Source organism: Ischnura elegans, chromosome X (genome assembly GCF_921293095.1).
Source record: "Ischnura elegans chromosome X, ioIscEleg1.1, whole genome shotgun sequence".
In the NCBI taxonomy this organism is placed as follows: Eukaryota; Metazoa; Arthropoda; class Insecta; order Odonata; family Coenagrionidae; genus Ischnura; species Ischnura elegans.
In genome coordinates this window covers 5730726-5750475 of record NC_060259.1, presented here as the reverse complement: position 1 = coordinate 5750475, position 19750 = coordinate 5730726, and the positions used below count along the sequence as shown (strand labels likewise).

The 19750-nt window shown below is 36.4% G+C and overlaps 1 protein-coding gene across 3 annotated transcripts in view; it reads right to left on the bottom strand.

Moving 5' to 3' along the window:
• The window catches only part of LOC124170624 (ubiquitin conjugation factor E4 B), a 302332-nt gene that overhangs the window by 182492 nt on the left and 100090 nt on the right, over positions 1–19750 (bottom strand). For all 3 annotated transcript variants that reach the window (XR_006867521.1, XM_046549465.1, XM_046549466.1), the window contains exons 8-10: positions 1935–2135; positions 1559–1747; positions 1334–1454 (exon numbers count right to left, since the gene is read on the bottom strand). Coding sequence is in view for 2 of the 3 variants with exons in the window: in XM_046549465.1 (XP_046405421.1) it covers positions 1334–1454; positions 1559–1747; positions 1935–2135 (511 nt within the window). In the remaining variant the exon portion in view is untranslated. The remainder of the gene's footprint in view (positions 1–1333; positions 1455–1558; positions 1748–1934; positions 2136–19750) is intronic.

Below are 19750 nucleotides of genomic sequence, written 5' to 3'. Positions count from 1 at the left end.
ATGATGAAATATTTTAAAATGTATGCGTAATGCTCATTTTGTTGTAAAATTTAAGGGTAAGTCTAACCTATGTTAACTTAATCATTTGCTCAATGTTTCTGATTTAATACATACGCAGACGCCCAAAATTTCCCGATTGAGAACTACTGAGTTTGGGCGGCTCGATGTTCTGCCTTCGCTCAGCCCTGCAGAACTTCCGAGGAATTTTCCTTGAAATGTGGAAGGAGTACACACATCGCTCATGCAGCTAATGGTTAGGGGCCTTGAGTTGGACGACGCGGAAATGGTAGTCAAAAGTCACTCCACAGTCAACTGCCCCAATGGTTATGCAATGTAGTAGTTGAATTTCAACAAATAAATAAGCGCGTAAGAATTCAATAGCCGTGCAACATCATATGGACCTTGTGATAGGCATTGCGAAGTTTTAAGATCAGAAAAATCTTTAAAGTGTGTGTGTGTGCAGCATCAATTCATCCGTCACTGGGACTTGATCCGTGGAACCTATGATTCGTAGCATGATACTTTACCCACTACACTACCGGAACGATTAGGTTCTTAGGCAGTCTCAATGCCCAATACGTCGGGTTTGCCCACTGATGTCCCGACGAGAGTAAACTCCATTCTAGGTGAGTCGAGGGCGAAGCATACTTCGGAGAATATTGCGAAGAATTCGTAGCTGGATCTTTAGCGCCTAGTCATAATGCGACGGGCATGATTATTTTCGCGGCAACTGGGATATATTGCTTTTAAAACTCCCGGTTGTATGAAAGCATTAGGAGGGCAAAATTTTGGAAGACAAGTAGTTCCTGAACTGGCCGCTCTCAGATGCCAACGAGCTTTGCGTTAATTTTTTCCGCCACTGTACATAGTCATTACACTAGGTCACAAAGTGATAGTCATCACAATTTTGTACGCACCAGAGTTGCTAAAATGGGGCCCAAAGAAATGGGCATCAAACTTTTTAACAAATTACCGACAGATATTAAAAATGTGAATAATTCTAATTTGTATAAAGCCAAGTTGAAAAAACTACTTCTGTCTAAAATGTATTATTCAGTTGATGAATACTTTGACGATGCATTTTAACTCTTTAAATAAATATGTTAACAGGTAATTATTCCTGATTGACTTATATCTGTATTTACATGTATTACTGACGTGCCTTACACCTTGTCCATTACTAATGTACTAGATCGTTGGGCAAATAAAGATATTATTATTATTATAAGGTGAGAGTAACAATGGAGAAAATTTTGAGGTTTATTGAATACAATTTCCTCATAAGTTAATGAAGGATTAAAAATAAGAACATAAAACATATAATTTGACTTACAGTGTTCTCGTGCCCACTGATCGGCTTCAGCTACTGAAAATTTTAATCTAGTTTCATTATTGATGTCAACCATCTTGTCTTTATGGTATAGGTAATACCTGTCAACTTTATCCAGATTGATCTGTAAATTAAATATCCCCATCATTGGTTAAAAAGGTACGAACCACTAATTTCCAAATGTCAACACAATTTCTAAGAGCCTACAGTTTGCTATGTATTGATTACCTTAACACAAAGTTGTTGAAACACTGAAAAAAGATTCAGCATGAAGCCATCTCCAGCATAATCTTGGGGTGCGGATTGAAGCTGCACTCTCCTTTGGTTCAAATGCAGCATGTTACGCACAAAAACCAGGGTCATCATTCGTGAAGGTGCATTAGCAGCCATCTCATGGAAAACTTTGTGCATAAGGATCTAAATTCAATAGTTAAATTGCAAAGAAAATTTGGTTGTAATACAAGAAAATGATGGCACACAAAGTTTTCATTGGCAATACAATATTGTCATTACTACTATCATCAACTGATAAGATATTAAATGATATGTAGTTAATCATATTACTGAATTATAATAGAAATTAAAGAAAAGTATTGATTCGTACCCTTGAGTACTCCAGGATCAATCTCACATTATCAGTCAAATTGTCCTTGCTCATGGCTCTCTTCTTGTCAGCAAGGTAACATGCCGCAACCTGTCGTGAGTCTTCAGGAAATACAGATCCCATTAAAAATGCACCAAAGAAGGAAGTATCAACATACTCCTGCCCAGGAAATACTGTGATAGGGTTTGGAAGAAAATCCTCCTGTAAAATTGACAAAATATTTCAAGAATGATTACTAATAAAAAGTGCCCAAATACCACTCCAAGATATAAAATAAAATTTTTTCATAACTTCATTTACAAATATAGTTTACCAAAAAGTCAGACATTATTTCTATAAAGAAAATCATTTTTGGTTGACATCATGCTTGTATGCAAATTAAAAATGCTTAACTCTGGGATTAGAAAAAACCGAATATTTCTTGTATCTCCCACACCACTACCTATGCAGTATTTAGAAGTAAAAGACTAATATTTAATGAAAAACGGCATGCTTTGGTGAAATAGCAGGCAGTATAAAGAATTTCCATCTACTCGCTGAATATTTCATTTTGCCAAATTCCTAACAATTCAAAAATCTCCCGACTAAACAAATTCTGAGAGTATTCATAAAACCTTCAGTACCCAATCATGTAAAAGGCAGAAACAAATATAGAGATTTACGAAAAGAAAGTAATAGTGAACTTGCTGCCCTTGATTCAATAAACCACACATTTGTATTCCATACAACATGAACAAGAAGGCACATCATGATGAAAAAGGAATGGCCATTAGGGTAGACACTTAAAGGCAAAGTATAAAGTAATATGAGAGTCAAGGGTAGCAACTATTTACACCCTACTACTGCATCAGCATCCATCACTTGCTGTATTGCAACAGTATACAGGAGAATTGGATTAAAAAGGAATATTAAATAAATAAGATTCCTTAAAAAGTCAACTCATAACAAAAACAGCTGGAATAAAACAAAGTCACAACAAACCAAGTTCTTAGAGAAAACAATGAGAAAAAATTGCAAATCAAAAAATACGAAAATTCAGAGAAACACTAATTTTTCATCTCTATTCAGAAGTTCCATGATGGAGTGGGGATGTACATTGCAAGCCAAGGGGTCTATTTCCTGCATAGTAAATACACAAATGATACTCTATTCGCAAGTACAGCAAAACACATGAAATCTTGTGATTGTTGGTATTGATCAAACAATTGGTGTTGATTCATTGCAGCTTAAGTAAAGAAAATAGGCACATGATGCATGCATTAAGGACATTGACTTTTATCTCGAGAAATCAGATGGGGAAGTAAAACACCTGGTTATTGTTTTCTTTGATACCCCATCCATCAGCACCTTCAACAACCTAGCCCTGAAGTCAAAGTTATCTCAGGCCATCCAGCCAACAACTCTACCCTCAGAACATGCTCCTGACTACCCATGTAACTAAAGAATACAATGCTCATTTGCCTATGAGCTATAAGGAGATACCCACCACAGGAAGGCCATAGGAGTATCCTTTTGTTTTTGAGGATGCAAACGGATACTTCGCTCCAATTTTATTTGCATCTACTCACATTTGGTCACATTGCATCATTTTTGTGTGAAGCTTAGGGCCCATATGAATGAATGTTTCTTCCAATATGCTCCCACCAATTACTTCATTTGGTAATTATACTTTACATACATTATAATAAAAATTCCACACACATAATAAAAATTCCACACATCTATCAACTAGAGAAAATATTTTTATGGATTTAGCAGGGATTGAGCTTCATCACTACTTGAAAACTAACAGTAAGTCAGGATGGGGAAAGGAAACAACATAATAATGACGCATGATATGCTACATCTGGGACATGTCTGTGACAGCCATTTGAAAGGATACTTCTCTTTCACACTCCTATGTGAGAATGGTGTGCTACAGTAATCATCTAGAGATTTGGAGTACATTTCAAAGAATATCAAAATATGCTTACAATGCTTACTCAGCCATCCAATTGGAAAACTAAGATGTACTGTTATGTATAAATTACACTCCTTGCAATGCTCAAGCACAAGAGTTTTTTTTTAAAGGGTACAACCAAATTTTAGCACCAACAATATTGAATTTTATTCCTGGACACATTCACAGGAACAGATGTAATGGCCAATTCTGAGAGTAAAAGGGGTAGAGGGAAAAAGAAAGCATAGTGGACTGATGACTCACAGTAAATTGATGTTTTCTCGATGCACTAGATCCAAGGCAATATTGTACTCCAAGCAGCTGTTGGTCAAAGAGTTCTCAAGGAAATAGTATGGAGAGGAGCTCAAAGAAGACATTTCATGGGATGTAAGTCTGCATTGGCAATGGTTTGCTAGTTTCCCATCATGCATCAGCCCAAGCCAGTGTTTCTCTACCAGTCTGCTGTCTTTGAATTGGGCTCCATCAATGCTATCCACCCAACTCCCCTCCCTATCAACTGCTCACCCTCTTTTCGATCGGCTCCCCTTCCATTTGCAATCACCAAATATGCATCCACTCTGAAATCCCATAATAAGCAGACCCAGACCACCCTTGAAGTGGGTCCGTCCACCTTAGCATTTCAACAACAAGGCAACTTGCCTTTATGTCATCGCAGCCACTTCCCCTCACTGCTTCCCCTCTGACCACTTCCTCTGGCCCTCGCAAACATTCTGTGACCAACATCCAGCTGGCCCAAATACCATCCCACCATCACTCAAGCAAACATTCAGTCACTAAAAGTTGCCAGTCCACTACACTGCCCCATTCCCTCTTTCAATTATGTATAGTGTCACTATTGGCCATTACTTCTACTTTCTTGATTCTTCTCCCAGGCCAAATTCTTCCTTCCTCTATAAAGACCTTATTCTATTCTTTATATGTACATATTTATCAAAAAAATAATAAATTAACTTTGAGCATTTGTTCATTTCATTACACCCATGGAAAAAATTTAAACATTTAAATATAAAATTTTGATTTGCAAATTTCAGTTGACTTAGATAAGATTATTTCCAAGATGATTTTTACCAAAAATATTAAGTAGTCATGATAGAAGTGAGATGACTTAAGTGATTATGGTTCTTTTTGTAATTGATTTCTATTGAAAAAAAACAAATGAAACCAGACACTTGGAATAACTCTAAAAATGTAGCCAGCCACTATCAAAAGTCACCCACTCATTCTGCCATGTAATGGGTAGATCTCCTGTAGATTGTCCATATTTTCACATTACCTTTATGCCATAGCAAAGTGCATCATTCAGCACCATAAAATGCATAGCATGCAAAACTAATACGAAATCTATGTAGACCTCATTTTAATCAATTTTTGGAGGAGATATAGGTACTAGTCTGAACAGTGTTTGACACTCACCATGGGCAATTTTCTCAATGAAACCTGAGCTTCTAGGTCCTCGGTATTTAACAAGAGACTGACTTGTTTTCTCTTATTTGGACACGGGTAAATTAAGGATACCTCTGGGAAAAATTGAAAAGATGGTGATGGATGGAAATAAGGCGTCGCTCCCACATGCAAGTTTCTCTTTCACCAGCTCAATAAACAATGTTTAAAGATAATTGGAGAATGTCTAAAAGCTACTTGTCTAAGCAGACACATGTTTAAAGATAATTTGAGGATATCAATAAACCAGTTCCCTGAGCAAACGCATATTGCGCAGAGGTACTGCATAGCACCAAGGTGCCATGAGTGAAAGTGGTGAGCCATCCCCCTCCAGAGAAACAATACCTCAATCCAGCTGTGCTTGGCCATGGCAAGGGTGGACTCTACTTTTATTCTACTATATTCTGTACAAGTAATAAACACTACAATTCAAGCAACAGAACACATATTTGGATTATTCAAGAACTTTGGCTCAACATACAAAGAGACCTAGAAAATTTTGGCCAAATGCACACTAGAGCTGAAAATTTGGAGAGGAAGGTTGCAGTAAAGAGAAGTAACACAGAGAAAAGGCTTGGATGAGATTTTAAATGAAACATAACCAACATGAACTCCTAGGCCAGCAAATAAGCCATTAAAGATTTACCCTCCAAGGGTATGTTCACAGGGGAGTAAAATAAAGCTTCATGGTAGACGGAGAGAAAGATATGTACTTTATAAAGGGTATTAATTGCCAGGAAGATTATATAAGGTGAAAAAACATTGAACATACAGGAAAAATCTGCAGTCACCAAGTTTCAAGGGATCATGTACCAAAGCCTAGAAGTATAGGCACAGGCAATGAAGAGATGACAAGTACTTGAATTACATTCATAAGGTAACATCTACATTAACTTTGCATTGATGAGTTACAGGAGATGAAACAATTTGGATTTGATTCAATCCACACTAAAATCAATTGCTTTTCTCATGGAGATTTTATTTCTACAGAAATTCCTTTAATATTGTTTATATTATTGGCATTTATGTCATCAGCATATTACAGTTAAGCACATGAATATTATATTATTGGCTAATGCCAAGTTATAAATTGGGATGAAAAGGGAGGGAAACTAATAGCACATGAGAGTTGCGATCACTCTAGGTGTGAGCTCCACTGCCTCCTTGGAACTGAGTTAACAATATACGGATTGTTAGACCATTTCAAAAACATTTAACACTGATTCTATTATGCATTATAATTTCTAATTGATTTCACTGTAAATGCTTCATATGACCTTTCCTTACCAAGCAATTAAACTTTCCATAAATTCCATTCAGTTGGTTAGAAGAATACATTGAACTTCGGGAGAGAATGTGCACCATTATATAGTTCATTACAATGGCATATATTTATCAACTACAGACAATAATTGATTCATTAGTTCTTATTATGTTTTAGGTAAGAATATTGATTAAATGTTAGGCACCTTGCAACATTAGTAAAAAATTAAAATGCAGACATACCCAAGGATCAAAAGATAAATGATTTTAGAGTGATCCAGTATTCCATTATCTGAAATATAAGATGTAAACTCTTATGAAGGACTTGCAGCACTATTAGTAGGGCCATTAGTACGGCCGGCCGTAAGTTTCGTATGGCCTGACCTGAAATTACGGCCTCTACCGATTCCACTCTCGAGGGGCCATATCATACGGCACGGCAAAAAGTCTTCATGCCCTTTCTGTAGGCTAGTATGAGAATTATATTTGGTGCTATAAGTTGGGTTCACTTCTTTTAAACACCAGTCATTTTTTGAGAAGGAAGTCTGTTCCAACGTGGATAAAAAATTAATTATATGGTCCTCAACCGAAATGGACTCTTAAGAAAGGATAAATTTGGATTTTGTTTAAACACTGATCTGGTAGCAGACGCTGGAGAGCTTTGAAAAAAGTGAAGAACGCAAATCACGGACGAGAAGAAGCAGAGGAAATTTGTACACGGTTTGTACCGTACAGTACTACAATATTCGTGAATTGTACGTGCAACAGATAGAGTTAGCACATGACATCCTCTTGTAATTCTAACCCCCTGCCTCTCCTTCCAATGGTGTAACTTTAGTCTCATGGCTGCAATCATTTGCCCCCAAAAGCCTTAGAAATCCAGCCAATGCACAAAACTAAAGATGAAATTGAAACTTTAAGTTTCATTAATTTTATTGCTTATATTCCAGAGGCTTATGTTTAGGTAATTGTATAAAATTATAACATCAATATAAGACTATCATCCTTTCCTTGATTTGTGGACGGCATTTGTTCTTTACGCATTGACTTACTGAAGATTGCCTTACTGCCAAAAAAAAATGTCTTGCCCTATGTTTCTTTGATATCCTCCCTCGTAATGCACACAAGAATCTTAACATATAGAACATTCATAACAGATATATCAAGTTACCTACAGCTTTTCGAAACAAATAAGTACGAAATCTGCTAGCAAATGTAGCACAGAAAGCCCATTCCTCTGTTCACTTCAACAGAGCATCCATTTAAAAAGTATTTCTAACTTTTTAACTACAAGCAAACTTTTAGTTCATCCACTATATCTACTTACAAAGTAAGTAACAATTTCTTATGAGACGCGGAAATATTTAATGAAAATATCATCATCATATGCGAACGGATTACATGTATCCCATATCTTCCTTTCCAGATGAAATCCACGTCTTTCTTTCTGGCCAATTCTCATTGAATCCGTATGTGCTCCCCCGCAATATTCATATATTTCTTGAAAGAATCGCCATATAATCGATGACACTTTGTAAATTTCTTTTATAACTCCTAAGGTGAACAATGTTATTTCGTACGGCCCGTGTTATGACGGCCTCCTAGGCAGGCCATAGTATTACGGCCTTTAGGACATAGCTACCAACCAACTTATGGCCTTTCGCTTAAAGTAGAATCGCTCGAAGCCATACGTATGTCTCGAGGCCATAGTTATGGTCGATTTCAACTTGTGGCCCAGCCATCTGATTAGTGGGATAACCCTGCAGATATGGAGGGCATAAGAGGAGCCAATTCAGCCATACATTAGCTTAGAATACATATCTACCTCTGACATCTATTCTATGCATGCAAGCATCTTCTGATTTCTGAGATCCTGACTCTCAACAATTTTTTCATCATACATATTGATAAAAAACAAATGAACAATGGTAAAAGAGAGCACTTCAAGATGCTATTAATGTAAATGCTGTAAAATATATTAATTGAGAAAAGGAAATTTGATCAACCTTTCTGAGACATTCCTATCTGCAGCATTGGAAGAGAATAATGACTTTTTTTTTAAATAACCACCAAACTTATCTAAGAATCATTTCAGCTTCCTTTCCTTCCCTCAGCATTCTACATCTTGTTTTTGCTCAAATAGATGATTCCCAATTTTACACCTCAAATAGATATTGCTAAACACAAAATGGATCTATTTCCAAGCCAAGTTCATTTTTAAAACAGAAATCACTAAAATAAGGGTATTAGCAAGACGGCAAACTATTTCACACTTAAATTAGTAATTGCTAATCACACAACAGATTATTTCTAAGTTGAATCTACATATGTTTCAATCAGAGGTCATAGAAACAGGTGTAATACAACAGCAAACTATCACTTCTTGGCTAAAAATTGAATAATTCATTGCATTACAAAGTTTCAAATCTCTCAATTCCATCACCTTTTTCACTTCCTGTAAACTTTATAATCCACTTTAATTCTTTTCACCTTTTCAATTTGAACTAATTTATATACGAGGGTCATTCAAGAAGTCCTTAGAATCTCCAAGAAATTGCTCTCTTAGTATCAACAATTAATGTTGACAAGAAAGTAGCACTCATGACTAGTCTGCTGTTAAAGTTTCAGCTGTATTAATCGCACAGTTTCATTGTTGTTACCGATTGTAGTGACCAACTTTCATCTGTTTATATCAATGGATAAAATTGAGCTTTTTGCAGTGATCAAACACTTGTTTTTGAAAGGGTTAATGCCGAAAGACATCAAAGCTAACTTGAATGAAGCTTATGGAAGATCTGCTCCTGTGTTTGAAACTATTTAAAATTGGGTAAATGAGTTAAAACATTGCCATACATCCATAAAATGAACACTGTTCCAGGCGCTCTGTGGAAGTGTACCCCCCAAAATGATTGACAAGATCCACGATATGGTTTTAAGAGCTAGACAAATTAAAGTGCACGATGCAGGTAAGGCCACAGACACATCGCAAGGCATACTTTCTTTAATTTTGCACATAAATTTGGGTGTGAAAAAATGTCGGTAAGATTGCGGCCGCGTTTTCTCACATTGGAGAATAACCACAATCGTGTGGCTGGCTGTTTTGGCACTTTTGCGCATCAATTCAAATATGGACTAATCACTACACTACAGAAACAAAATCACAGATGAACTATGGAATTTTGAAGATGAACGGGCTCCAAAGCAGGCGATTATGTTGAAATGGGCCGGGGAAGACGTGGAAACGATGTTCTAGAATGTATGCAGAAATGTCGACATCGATTACTTGGAAAAGGGGAAAACTATAACAGGAGAGTTGTATGCATTGTTAATGGACTGGTCGATGGTACCAATCAAGAAAAGCACCCTCATTTAAACCAGAAAAATTTCTTCCTTCAACAAGACAATGCACGGTTGCACATTTGTTAAGAGTCAATAACCAAAGTTACAGAATCAAAGTTTTAATAATTACACAATTCACCGCATTCACCAGATTTGGTCACCGGTGACTTTATATAATTTCAAAACTTGAAGAAATGGCTTTGCTGACAAAAATTTACGTTTAAGGAAGAGGTCATCGCCCAAACCAATGCCTATTTTAAGGAGATCCTGAAATTTGCCTTTTTGGGCTGCTAAAAATGCTTGGAAAATGCTTAACATTTTGTACGGCCGAAAGAAGACTGTAGTGAAAAATATAGAAAAATTGACCCAATATTATATGTTTTTATACCTTTAAAAACTTATTGAATGACCCTTGTACATGGATTCTTTTGCCCACAAGATTTTTCCATTGGCTACAGATGCAAATATGTAGGCATTCAATGGAATACAGAGAAAACCACACTTCATAGTATGTGTATCAATTATATGTTGTGATACTCTGGCTTAATGTTTGAAGTGAGTAAGAGCAAATATAATTCCACAATCAAAATTTAAGTTTTGACCTAACAGTCACAATGCCCATTAACTTACATAAAACATGGCTGATGTAGCAGACAGCAACTCCAAAATTAGGTTATTTATTATATAATTCATTATGCAATTGAGAGAGATTGAGAAGATATTAGCACTCCCAGCAACTGTGTGAGTGTCTGCTTCAGCAACATGGAGCAGAGTAACTTGGCTTATGCAGTATTTTATTTACATTATGAAATGTTCTGAGAAGAACAGCTTGTATGCAAAAGACTTCATTGATGTCATAAGTATAAGCAGACTATCACTTTCTGTGAAGAAGACTCGACATAACATCCAGAGATTTTATATCATAATATTTTACTACTGTCTCATCTTATCGATATGGAAGATTTAATTGCACTAACTAATTACAGAAAGAACTTAGGTACTTTAAACATCTTGAACAAACATACATATTAACACACCATCACAGTCTTCACAAAAATTTGCATTTCCAGATAAACCCTAGCATTTGGGGAAAATTTAACTTTTCAGTCAGCCATGGACTATATCTACTGGAAGATAATTGTAGAAAAGCTTAGCCGGTATGGTTAACTAGTTAGCTTTTTTGTAATACTGTCTTCAGTATAGAACTAGGTATAGGAAAACTCAGATACTTCATGCCTTTCCTCATATCTTCAGGTCAAGAAATTAACAAGGGCTTCTTTATTGACATCCTGCAAACATAGTGGAAATATCTGCAACATCTGTAATTGTTTAAGCACCAAATGGGTTCCGTCACCAATTCTCATGAAATTTTGAAATTGGATGGAATTGAAAAACTAAGGGTCCCTTACTTTTCCGCATTTTGATCAGCTGCCTCCTCCTCGCCCTACTCGTAACGGAAAATTGACACATTTGACCCTTTCAACACTAACAAGGGGAGACCACGAAACTTGCTCCGCCTTTTTCAATGCCGTATTTTTTATGGCCTTCGAAATGGTGAACACATCCCTGAACTAGTAGTGGTTCCATTGAATGGGCCTTAGTTTGGCTGTAATTAATTAATTTTCATGTGGTACTTTTCACAAACCGGTTAGAGCTCCATGATATCGCACCATCCTGCAGATGGGTCAGGTGGGGTAGTGGTTGCGTTTATGACTACCTCCCGGGGGACCAGAGTTTGAGGCTTCGTAATGGCTGTATATTTTGTTGTCTTCATTGCAATCATACGGCGTCAACTTTTTCATAAATTTTAATTGCGAGAAGCATCGACATGAGACTATTTTTTATCATCATAATTTACAAGCTAAATGTACACGTTTGTAATGATGGTCATCATTAATTCTTGAGTGGTAATCAACAAAGTCTTTCACACATTCTTCTAGGAGGCAAAACAAGTGAACAATATTGTTTTTACATTGAACTATCCAAAATTATTGGAAGAAATGCATTTTAAAAAGTACACAGCAAGCATCATTCGCATCTACAGATTACGCCAATAACAGGACTTAAACTCCATGATTTCACAAGAAGGCCTTACCTGATTAGCAGGAACTGGTCCTTAGATTAAAAACCTCAGGGTCCTTCAAAACAAGTTATCGAGAGTTAACTTCATCTACATTAATGGGGAAATCGCATCTCTTTTAAGTCAACACACAAGCAGTTAAGTTAATTTGCAAGTGAAACTTGATACAGTTCAATGAATTCTTTATCACAAAAACAAAATTACTATTCAGAGCATTACATCAAGACTGACTGGAATCATGTGATTTCGACTGCCTAAATTTTGCTAGAACTATTTTTTTCAAGTGGTATGATTATTCAAAAGCCTATCTTTCCAAACATGCATTTTATTCGAAGATGCTTCACTAACTCCTCACTTCAGCCACAACATAATGAAATAAAATGGTGGGAATTTCCAAAAAATCCCATAGTGAAAATATACTTGAGTGCCTGGATTCACTACGCATATTAAAAATGTTCAATAAGTGAAGCTGAATACCAAGACACAATGTAAAAATGAATAACTAGAGAACTTCATTCCACAAGACCAAAAGTTAGTTGAGCACAAACAAGCAAGGGGAAGCAGGGCAATAAATTTAAGGATGGAGAGGATGGAAGGAGATCTGAGTTTTCAGGAGTGACCTCGATTGCAATGCCTTGCCACACTTGAGTAAAGCCAACACTTAAGTCACACACACTTATTTCACACTTACAATCACACTTACGTTTACACTTTTGCTCCATCTCATGTCCTGCATTCCGGGAATAAAAGAAAGATGATACGTATTATCATAAACTGGAGACTGAAGGCGATAAAAATAATGACGATATGTTAATAATAACTAAGGGCAGAAAATTCTAAATCTTATTAGGTACTGCTACACTCTATGATGGGACAGTTAAATTGGGAAGGTAAAGAGGGATATAAAAGTTGGAAACTATTCAGGAACTATCACAGTCACTTGATTAGTTTCAATTTAACTGCTAACATGCAACTCCACCCATTGATAAGTTACTTTGAGATGATTCCGAAAAATAATTTTATTAAGTGAACAAATTTGTACATTTTACTTTCAGGAGGAAATAACTATAGGTTATTGATACCTAAACTACATTATTGAAAATGTCAACTACTTTGATATGCAATAAATTATGTTATTAAAAATAACAATCGAGGAATTATTAAGCTAATCTTAAACTCATTGTCAGTAGAATAAGCAATTTGGATTTGCATACAGTAAACTCCAATTGTCCATGCATGGGTTATTTGTTGAAGATTATCCATGCTTGAGTTTCACCCACCTTCCATGTTTCCCACGATCTTGAGAAAACATAAAATTGCACACAAAAACACCAGGATTATCATATTTTAATGCAACGATACACAAGTCCTGTTATTTCCATTACAATTCTCTTCATACAACCTAATATTTTCTTTACTTGCTGATATGGAATGCTTAATGTTTACTCGGGCGTCTGCTCTAATATTGAAAACGATGATGAGCGGCAAAAAAAATTACTCATTAATTTTAGAAAATTTCTTCAATGGATAACCACTTGTAAAGTAAGACAAAGTCATCAACAATCTTTAAATATATTTTTCATACCACAAAAGTACATTTAGTGTCACAGCCTTGCATGGTGCTGCCCAAGGGGAGCAAAGATTTCATTGCACTCTGGCATGTTGACGCCACGAGCAGTGAGATAGAGATGGGAGAGGAAGGGAGGAGTGGAAGCAAAGGAAGGCACTGGAAGCAGAGGCAAAGGGAGGGGATTGGATTGCAAGAGCCACAGTCGGGCTCCACAGACGGTTGGCTCAAGTAAATGGAGCAGTGGGAACATGAGCACAATGACATCATCATCTCTAAAAATATTTGCAAGTGAGTGAAGAAATCTCTCCATGAGATCTTGAAGCAACCCAAAAATAGCAGACATTGTGCACAAATAATAACATATTGCTTGATTTACGAATATTATGAACATTAGTAGAAATAAAAGTCAAAGTTTGGGTTATACGTGATTTCCAAGTATTCATGAAGTCTAACCCCATCATCCCCATCACCCTGTTGGGATAATTGAGAGTTTACTGTGCATGCATCCATGGCTGACATTTTGTTCCAGCCTTCAATTGGGAGGAGAAGAGAGAACCTGGATACAAGCCAAGGTTTATTAGAAGTCATGCAAAGTCTAAGTAAAAAGCAATAAATTAGTTCACAAAAAATTGCTATTCACTTCCCTTTTCTTGCCTTTCAGCCACAGGATATCACCATAGGTGTACAAATATGAACCTTGAATAACTTATTTTCTCCACCTGCCACCAATGAGTATGAAACATGATGACATTGGTCTACAAATGGAATGTCAACGGTTGGCAGTTGAGGCAAACAAAGCTTGGGCGAGTTCAATGATGCAATGTCCCACCTCATACACCTGAGCCAACTGGAAGATTTAAACCCTGCGAGATTTGGTAGTGATTATTATAGAAGTAAAACAAGTTTGAATGAGATCGAGAAATTTCAATCAAAATCTTTGATGCATTTAAATTAAAATCAAAGAAGAAAATTAATTTAAATTATTGCTACCATGTTTTGCGCTACAATATTTTTCAGTTAATATCCATTTATCCTCATAATTACATAAGTACATATATGAAATGACTGGATCACATAAGGGTTGAGCCTAACTTTAAGTGGATATATTAAACACTAGCAGGCAAGCACCCAGCATTGCTTGGGAAGGATGTTACCCTTAGAAGTGGGACACTTGGAATTCAAGGTCACCTAGCAGGATTTTTTGGTAAAGGAACAAATCAGTTACGGTGACGGTATATCGATTTCTGTATACCACATATGAAATCAGCTTATACCCCGCTCCACAAAATTGATCGTTATGTGTGTGTACACATGTGTAGACCAAAAATTTCGTGTGAATGCATACCCCAGCAAAAAGGTTTGCACCATAATAAGTAAGTGTAATATCCTTTGACTTTTTCCCTGTGAGTGTGTCAAGAGGTGTGCCTATGATGCAGGATATCCAACCGCAGAAGTTATACGATGTGACGTAAAACAACTGTAATGAGAAAATGGCACAAAGGATGCAACCATAAGTAGCACTACGGGGTTTGCAAGCATGAGATGCACCTATGCACAAACTTTGGTCATAATCCGTTCAGCTGTATGGAAATGCATAGCAGACAGACATCAGTTTCATATACATATTAAACATGAAATAACGAGAGGAGAGCGACATGAAGTTTGTGCATCAGAGTTCAGCAATGATGATTAAATCCAGTAAAGAGGATAAATTTTAATTTATTCTTTTGCAATAACAGGCACAAAGGCAGACCCAGGCACAGAGTGAGATGGCAGAACCAATTATTAGGATAATGGACACACAAAACTCAACGAAATAGCTACACAAAATCAGCATTATCATAGCTAAATCATGCATTAATAACAGCAAAACCAAAATTTTAATGCTGAAACTTCCACTGAACAGGAGTTATCATCGATTTCGAGCATTGACCTTTTCTTGGTAATTAGGAATTATAGAAGGATGTTCATTGCCATTGTCCTGGCTCTGCCAAATTGATCTCACTTTACTCTTGTAATTAGAAGCCAACAGAGACAGTGCTTCAAATGATTTAGATTTGTGAGCAATTTTTCACTAGAGCTAATGCCCAAATTATCCTCCTTAAGAGCATCAACCTCGAGATTGCTTATCAAGTTCAAAAAGTTAAAGGATTTCATAAAATGAATTCATTATTATTCATATTGCCAATCCTTCACCACGTTTTCCAAATTTTCAATGTTTATTTCACCATTATTTTTCATTTCCTCATTATACAAAAAGAAATTATACAAAATCCTTCATTTAAATGTTTTATGGAAGATCACACTTTTCCATCAGCAGTTGTTGCTGTAGAGAAGACTACGAATGATATAAATAACTTGAGGTAAGTTAGTGTTCATGTAATTTCAACTTCCTGATAAATGATACATTAAAATTTTAGGAATCACAATAAATCTTTCAGAAAATTACATGGACTATATTTGCCCTAAGATGACCTATTTACAATCAGAAAGGGACATAGAGACTGCTCTTCTGCTTTCAAGTGGACTATATGATGAAGAATTTGATACAGACTGCGATTTCACTTCAACTTCAGTACAGAAATCGGAGTATGACACATGCAGCGATTAGGACGTCAAACAATGTTTAGAAAATTCAGGTAATGCATCAAAGGCAGCTTGGTCCATTATAGTAGTGTAGTAGTGTTTACCATTGGAACAAATCAATAAATTTGATTTGCATGATCACTTGCATGTTTCTGCTGCTGTTCAAACAGGTTCCAGAGGTGCCATTTGGTGAGGAAGCAACACAGGAAGAACTAGCTCAAGATGCTAAAATTACTGATAGGGTAAGTTTCACATGTTACTTCAGCATTGAATGTTGAACTACCTTTCCTACCAGCATATATGCATAGGATACCACATTACCATTTACTTGTTTCTTAAGGGTTGATGTTAGGGTCTGCAGCTTTGAATATATTTGTCAAAGGTATTCTATTAGTAGAGTTTCATGAAATTTGCGAGATCCAACATCACGAGATAATGTGAAATAGCACAAAATAACATGAAATCAGTAATTAAAAACGAAACTTTGCATTTTTTTGCGATTTAAGGTGAATTAGCGAAAAAATAACATCTAATGAGTCATAATCTATTAAAGCCTTAGCTTTCATTGTTTAATGCTGCTAACGTTCATTCGATCTATCTCATTACGACTCCAAGGTCAATTGGCTTGTTTTGTCTTGCTCATATTGAATTCACGTAATATTGCGCATTGTAGTGATGTTTCTGCTGGAATTTGCCGTTAAATTAATCACGGCCTCTTTCTTGGCTTCACATTAATCAATCCTGAAATTCTCGTAAATGCATAAATGGTGTGCTTTCTCTTAAGAATTAGATATTCTGAATCAATAAAGTCAAATACCGAGCTGTAATTCCGGTGACTCACCGTGTCAAAGTAAACAGCGTTATTGGATAACTTGTTGCAGGAAAAACTTAAGTGTGGGTCCAACTTAACAATTTTGTCGACTTAAACACGGCTGCAGGCTGGGAACAGAAGGCCGCTTTCAGACGAGACGACTTTCCACCAACCGCCATTTACGGCACGGCACACGGCATGGCGAGCAAGTCGTCTTTTCTGAAAACGGCCTGAATTTTACGCCGTCGTGCTGTGAACGGCGTTGTCTCGTTTGAAGACATCCAAAAAGACCTATTGTTATTTGAAAGCACAAAGCGCTAGCAGTTGGGGGAAGGGAAGGAAGGAACAGAAAGGATAGGAGGAGAGGGGTGCTAATTATTAGTGGACGGATCTTTGGATATTCGGTGCTCCACTGAGCTTCAATGGAAAAAAAATCATTTCAACACACCCCCAGTTCGAGTTTATTTGTATCCAATTGCGTTTAGTTATGCGTGCTTCTTTCACGGCCTTTCTTGACCGATTGGCAACAGCTGTAATCAATACTAAGCGATTTTGTTGAACCTACCTTCCCTCGGCACCTAGGTGAGGGCTATGAAAAGGGAGCCCACGACTTGAAAAATTTTGGTCAAAATGTAAGTTATACATTACTTATGGTTATACCATAGCTACCCAGGACTCGGTTTAAAAACACTGTCATGATAGGTCACGATTCGCGTTTGGACTGTTTTTCAATCACAGCTACAGCTTCATTTATCAAATGAAGGAAAGGAATTTTAAAATGCTGAAAACCTAGTGTTACCACTCATACCAGGTTGAGTGAATTCGGCTCTGAAGGATTTTATGTGAAAGACATAGTATTACTGTGTACATTTTGGGATAAAAGACTTGAATCTGACAGACATGACACCTTGTTAAAGCACATCAATTGCGATGCACTTAAATGTGCGAAAGAAAGGGGACTCGCAAAACGACAGCTATCATTTGAATGGACAGTTACTCAGTCAAAGATAGTGAAGGAGGCTAAAGAGGAGTTTGCTGTTCCTACTACAGAAGCATTTTTAAATTAGTGTAAAGAAAACTGATAATCCAAAAATTTGGGAAAGGCTCCTGAAGTACATACATGAAGGGTAGAGGGGATTTGCCGTCTGCTGATCGTATTTGCCAAGAATACATTCTGATTACAGGGAAAAAGAGGCAGGAAGAGCTTAAATATTATGTAATTGGTCCAAATTAAGACAATGAGACTGAAAACAAATTTTATTACTATTTGGTCAATTTTTGCTCTAATCTTCCTCACTTGGGCAGTTAATTAAATGAAGTGTTAACAGTGCACCTTTTCTTGCTCGCTCTATAACATGAATGTTTGAACCATTGATATATGTACCTTGAACCATTTCCTTCATTTGGTTTTATCAGAAATTTTTAACTGTTGATATTGTATATAATGTTATGTAACACCAAAATCACAGTTTTAAAACGAATTTCAGCAAAAAAAAACCACTTTCACGGATCTCTATCTCTTAGAGATTCTAGAAGTAAATGGTGGAGCATAACCTAAAAGCCAAAAACCTAATAATGAAAGTGGCATTTAACACGTTTCCTGACATGGATTTTTAAACGAATTCACCGATTGTGCCAAATGTCTTTCTTTGCTTTAATACTTTGATCCTTCCCATTTGACTTTTGGTGCATATTTGGCTGATTGTGCCACGTCGGTCACGTCCCATACGCGGCACTCACTTAGCTGTGACCAATGGTGTGCAATGAGAGGCTCTCATGTCTTCAACCACTCATTCATCGTTCCATCTCAGTCTCGATCTTCCTCGTGGCTGCCTCCCTTCCGGTTGACCACACTCTCCACACTCCATCCTACTAGATCAAGCCACGTAATTCTTCTTCTTATCACGGTGAGACAATAACTGGTCTTATTTAGTTTCATGATCTCTCTGTTTTTCAATGTTCTTTATACCCCTTCTTCAAATGTTGGACCATTTATCCTTCTCAATAATTTATTTCCAACAGTTACTTTCTGGGTTGGCTTTGTTAGGGTCGATACCTCTACCCCATAAAAGAGAACTACATATATATGTAGCTGTATTATGATAGTATACATTCTAATTTTTGTATTTTTTGATACGAGTTTACTGTTTAACAATTTTTATAGGCTCCAGTAACATCTATTAGCTGAATTTAACTTCATCGGTATCTCTTCTTCTATTTTATTTTGGCGGTTAATGGTAATTACCAAATACCCAAATATCAGCATAGTTAGGCAGAAATGTTAGGCTCAGCCACTCTTCCAATTTTCATACACATATTAGTTTAAATGTAGTTAGTTTTATCTTCAATTACCTGTTATCCTACTTTTATAAATTTGTCAAAGAATACTTGGGCTAGTTACTTCTATTATCTTCTTACTTACTTACTTCTTACTTCTATTATCTTCTTACTTTTGTTACTTCTTGGGCTAGTTCTGGTTACTTCTATTATCTGCTACTATGACTACATTGTTAGCATATGCCAATATATTTATTTTTCCTTATTTACTTGCCCTTCTTGGTATAGCTTCCGTTATTTAGAAAGCTTTTTCTAGTGCCAAGTCTCTTCTTCATTATTGAGAATGCTACTATTGATGGGTAAGTTTAGTTTTTTCACTGCCATTCTGAGACTCTTCTTTTAAAGTTAATATTTTTCCAGAAGTGTGGATTACTTAATCCTGTTGGGCAAATTACAACATTGGATGTTGTACTTAAGGAATGTATATGGA